At 46.9% G+C, this 5,411-nt stretch overlaps 1 protein-coding gene across 1 annotated transcript; it reads left to right on the top strand.

Annotated features, from left to right (window-relative positions):
* The first annotated feature begins 2,326 nt into the window (after positions 1-2,326).
* Positions 2,327-4,982, top strand: SHISA3 (shisa family member 3). The gene is made up of 2 exons (XM_027891278.1): positions 2,327-2,621; positions 3,499-4,982. The coding sequence occupies exons 1-2, from the start codon at positions 2,327-2,329 to the stop codon at positions 3,948-3,950; spliced, it is 747 nt and encodes a 248-aa protein (XP_027747079.1). The 3' UTR covers positions 3,951-4,982.
* The last annotated feature ends 429 nt before the right edge of the window (positions 4,983-5,411 follow it).

The following is a 5,411-nucleotide window of genomic DNA, read 5'->3' as shown; positions in this document are numbered from 1 at the left end:
AATAATTCCACTTGAGTGATTGAAATGCCATTTATCCATACAAAAATAAATAAACCAACCACCCACACAGTTGCAAGCCAATAATTAGGAAAATCTTACGGGATTTTTCTTGTAGGACAGAGCAGTTTGGGCTTCAAATAAAGAGAAGGTTAATTGTGCCCATTTGCAGGAGACTCTGTACAGCTGCCATTACCTTACGCAAGAGGAAAGCAGAGAATAGCCTCTGCCTAACGATCCAAGCATTAGAGATGGAACAAAGAAGTAGAAATAAACCCAGCTCAAAATCTTCCTGATGTCTGTGGACTGGAAGTCCCCTCAGTTTCCTCCCCACCCCCACTCCAGAACAATATCTTTGCAGTTCCTACAGTAGCTGAAGTGTATATATATTTTTACGTATCTCAGAAGGGATTTTTTCAGATAATTTTTTTTTTTGGAAGCTGATTAATTAATTAACAAAATCAACATATAAGCTGTGACATATTTACTCAGTGATTCCCACCAAATGTGGCAGATTTGAGAGGACGGCTCTGTTGTCTCTGTTCTCTGCACCTGAGACAGCTAACTGCACTATGATGACCCTCCTGAGCTCCTGTTCCAAGCCTCATCCTGGTCAACATAGAGATTCCTTTTGACCTTCCTGGAAGTTGGATTAGGCCTTTAAAAACCGTACATTTTAAAACATTCCATGAAGGTTATGTTTGCTCTAAAACCACAGTGAAGTAAATGCAAAACTAAATTAATATTTAACATTGGCTTATAAAAACTAGGAACTTGTAGTCAGGACAGCTGGTAAAAGTTTAATTCACATCATCGTTTCAAAATGAAAATGCAGAAGAGGACAGAATATCACATTTTCACATTCAAAATCTATTTGTTTTTCTTTAATATCCAGTTTTGTTATTTCTAAAGCTATATCTGTTAAATAGCCATGAAAAATATTTTTCATTTATATAATTTTTTTGTTTACTTTTCTGTTCTGATGGTACTGGTTACACTTAAAGAAACCAAAATAGGGAAAAAAGGGTCAGAGGGGAAAAAAAAATAAAGTAGATTAGTTAAAAGAAAAACAAACACAGATATTGTGCTTGTGGACTGTATCTAGGGGTTGGCCAGAAGTCTAATGTCTTGATAGGTGGTTCTGGGTGCACAGTTTTATTGCTGGTACACAGCACACTTTGTTCCCTTTGTTTCACTAAACTTGCCAGCTCTGGAAATTAGTGGCATGGGCATTCAAAATGTTGGACAAGTGGTCAGACTCTGATATCCATATTCATAGCCCAGTGCTAAACGATAGCAGGAAGCTTCAGACACAGGAAAAATGAATTCTTTTGTTCAGCATGGCTTTAATATAATGCTTGTTTCACAAGCACTTTCACCGTTCGAGCAGGAGTGCCTCTAAGATAGCACACAGGGGAGACATCATTTAAAGAAATGTTTCTTTGCTTTAACCAGAAGTCCAAATCTGCTCAGTTAATTCAAAATATTTTTTTCCTCCAGGATAAATGAATAAGCAGTTCCTTTTGTGGTTTTTGCTTGGTGACTTGCTATTATTCTTCCAGAAGAAAAAGGATCGGATGCTCATACGAACAGATGTGTCCCTCCTTCCGAGTCCCACACACACTCTCTCTCTTTGGAAAATAAAGGTTACGAGCCTGGTGTTTGGCTAAAAGAGGCTATAAATCTTCTGGGATATGCTGCTATGTCTTTGCACATAAAAAGTATCGAGGAAGGAAAACAGGTTAAAAAGCAAAGAATCCTTGCAGTAAGTCGTGCACGGTGCTTGTTTTTTTAACCCTTAGAAGAACAGGGCTGCTTTAATAAACTGCCAATGCAAGAGACCCTTCTGCTTAGCGGCGTCAGGCTGGCGGGGAGGCAGAGGCACGTTTGGGTGTGCGAGACGGAATATGCCCGCACTCCAGCGCAGCCGGTCTCGCGCAGAGGCCGGGCACGGAGCCTGCCGAGAGGAAGAAGCCCCCAAAACGCAAAGGCTGACCTGGCCACAGCCCCAATCCCTCCACGGCCGGCCTCATCCGACCGACAGGTATGGAGCGGGGCCGGCCCAGCCGCGGGGGCCGAGAGGACAGAGAGGTGCGGGGCGATGCTGCGGGGGCGGAGGGCGCGGGAGGCGACGAGGGCCGGGGCAGGTGAACGCGGGCGCGGCGGGGGCGGCCCCGCGGGGGTGCGGCTGCGGGGGCCGGGAGCGTGTGTGTGCTGGGGGGGGGGGGGGGAGCTGCCCCCCAGCCCCCGGACGCGGCGCAGGAGGCCCCGCACCGCACCCGGGGCCGCCCCCTGCTCGCCCCGTCGGGGCGGCGGCGGTGGCGGGGAGATGGCGGGGCGGCTGCGGGCGCTGCCGCTGCTGCTGCTGCGCTGCCTCCTGCTGGGGCTGCTGGGCGGCGGCGGCGGGGGCCAGCCCGGCGGCGGCGAGTACTGCCACGGCTGGGTGGACGGGCAGGGCGGCTACCACGAGGGCTTCCAGTGCCCCGAGGGCTTCGACACGGCGGCCGCCACCATCTGCTGCGGCTCCTGCGCGCTGCGCTACTGCTGCGCCGCCGCCGAGGCTCGCCTGGAGCAGGGCGGCTGCACCAACGACCGGGAGCCCCCGGACCCGGGAGTCACCGCCCGTGAGTGCCCGGCCGCGGATCCCGAGGCGGGCGGGAGCCGGTCCCCACGGAGCTTCCCCCGGCCCGAGCCCGTCTGTGGGGCTCCCTGCCCCGTCCCATCGGGTGGGCAGGAGGCGGGCGCGGCTCCAGGTGCGCACGGGGCGGCGGCGCCGGGAGCCGGGCAGTGGAGCGGCCCCAGCGCCGGGAGGCATAGCGGGCGCCCGGGGTGGGCGAAGGGAGGGGCCAGCTGCGCGGTCCGAGGGCACCGGCTGCTGGATCCATCCCGGCTGAAAGGCACGCTTACATTTAAAGTTCGCTTTGGCAAACTTTGCTGTGCCTGTTTAAAACTTTCTTGCTCCCGGAGGTGGGAGTGGGGCTCTGCTGTGCTCTGCAGGCACAGCCCCACCTTGCGAGAGACCGTAAGTTTCCCAAACAAAAGGAATCCGGCAGCGCACACGGAAACTGATTTCCCAAGTCAAACGTTCTGCGCTCATCTTCCACCTTTCGAATGGAAGTGATCTAACAACATCTGCAGCATTTGAGCTTCGCCTGCAGATTCATTGGACAGCCCCGACGGTTTGGGGAATGAGGGAGGAGGACAGGAGTGAGATTCTTGAGCGATGCTCAAGAACCAGCAAATAGAACACAGTATAAACAGCTTTTACCTTTGGTAACTAGTAAAACTGTCAAAAGAAATTTTATTTCCCTGGAACTACAGGGTTTAAACTTTAGTTTTGTTTCAGTGATAATGGTTGAAAGTTCTGTCTTCTGAGCAGCTCAGTGTGTGGGACTGAAATGTGCGGCTTTGTAAACGCTGTGGAGTTTATATTTCTATACAGCAGACCTGTTATTTCAGTAGGCTAATTTGCACGGCTTTTCTTCTTCTTTCTTCTCCCAGAACCAATCTACGTTCCATTCCTCATTGTTGGATCAATATTTATTGCCTTCATTATTGTGGGCTCGCTGGTAGCTGTTTATTGTTGCACATGTTTAAGACCTAAACAACCATCGCAACCAATTCGATTTTCTCTGCGGAGCTATCAGACCGAGACTCTTCCCATGATCCTGGCCTCCACAAGCTTCAGGACACCATCCAGGCAGTCCAGTACTGCGACAAGTTCCAGTTCAACCGGTGGCTCAGTTCACAGGTTCTCCTTCCCCCGGGGAGAGCCAGGGTGCCTCGTGGCGTCACCACCTCCACCGTACACATCTGGCTGCTTCCAGACAGCCCACACAGTCCACCTGACCCAGCCAGCCGGATTTCTGGTGTCGCCACCGTACTTCGGGTATCCTCTCCAGCCAGAGCCTGCCCTGGCTGGGAAGAGCTGCTCTGATTTTACTCAGAGCTGAAAAGAGTTGTGAAGAAGTAACAGAGCCTTCAGAAGCACAGGGACTGCTGCTGGTGGGTGTCACACTGATGTGCTCTGTGGCTGTAGAAGTCAGAACTGTTCCCGTGGGTGAGTTGCCCTTAAAAAGTGCACGGTCTTGCTTGGGATTGCATTTCCCAAACTTGGATCACACTTACAAATGAGCTGTAAAACATCCCAAACTGTTGCTCTAAAAATGGACTGCTCTGATCCCTCAGCCTAATTTGTGGAGAATGTGTTCAGAGACAAGTAAAAGAACCATTTTGGGATAAAGGTACTCATTTCACAGTGTAATAAATAACATTTTACTAGGGTAAAATGCAGTTAACTTAGTTAACAAACAGTGGTGGCGTTCCACTGATAATAATCAGACTAGTTCTATAAAGCAGCAATAAGCCTGAGAAGTAAGAGAGAAGTAAGAGAGAAGTAATGCTTACTAAAGAGGATCCTTAAAACAGCTGACTGCTTACCACTTCCATGAAAAGGAAGAATTTTAATAGATATCAAAATGAGCAGATTTTTAAAAAATACACATACCTGAACTTGCACTGCATATTTGTAATAGTAAATTTTAACTCTGATAGATAAAACTAGTACTAACTAGGCTAGTTGAAAATAAGTCAGTCTCAAGCAGCCAAATTACCTGTGAGGGAAGCAGAATGTATTTAGCAACATCACCAATAACTTCTCCACATAAAATTCTAAAAATTTTCTTCTATGTAAAGCATTTTTCAGAAGGAAGTATTTATTGTCAGCTTTTTGCTCAGCAAGGTGTAAGTTGGACTGATCATGAAGTTCTTTTTGTAAAATTAGCCATGTATAAAATGTAAAGACAAACTTGTAATTTAAAATGTATTTACAGCATTGACAACACTAATTATTTAGTAGTCACACACACAAATTACCAATAAACTGTGCAGTTGAAATGTTGTGTCATCTGTATGACTCTGTACTGGTAGTGTTTGGTGAATTTGATTGTTGTAACTGTTCTGTATTTTTTGCTGTTAAATCAGCTTATTTTACTTTTAAAAATTATTTACATCTTCAAATGCACCTGTTGTGCAGATTTAATATAATATAAAATTCTGACTATATAGCAAACTAATTAAAGTCTTTTACATGCAGCTGTGGTGAATACAACACTGATTAGCTGGTATTTTAGATTAAACATCCTGCACTAGGAATAAATTTTGTTGACCCTTCTACATTCCTTCACCCAAGTAAACCAACAAAGCAAATGGAAGAAGAAAAAAAAAAGCATCTAAACACATGCAGTAAGCAAATGTAAAATACACAAGAAAAAAATGCTGTCATTAAAGGGCTTCTCTGTATACTTATTTTTGTGATCAAATGAAGTCATTCTGTGGATCAGAATCTACAATATCAAAGGCTGAGCTTTCCTGTTTTATCAAGTTTAAAGTCCCTGTGTATAGGATCTGTTGAA

This window comes from Empidonax traillii, unplaced genomic scaffold (assembly GCF_003031625.1).
Source record: "Empidonax traillii isolate 1590-97213 ecotype Southwest subspecies unplaced genomic scaffold, ASM303162v1 scaffold315:size618497, whole genome shotgun sequence".
NCBI lineage: Eukaryota > Metazoa > Chordata > Aves > Passeriformes > Tyrannidae > Empidonax > Empidonax traillii.
The sequence above is the reverse complement of the archived record's forward strand: the minus strand, read 5'-3'. Positions and strand labels throughout refer to the sequence as shown.

Excerpts from the sequence above, each read along its gene's own strand:
- SHISA3 (XM_027891278.1), top strand. The coding sequence starts at position 2,327 with ATGGCGGGGCGGCTGCGGGCGCTGCCGCTGCTGCTGCTGCGCTGCCTC. Across the intron at positions 2,622-3,498 it reads GGACCCGGGAGTCACCGCCC|AACCAATCTACGTTCCATTC; the intron begins GTGAGTGCCCGG and ends TTCTTCTCCCAG.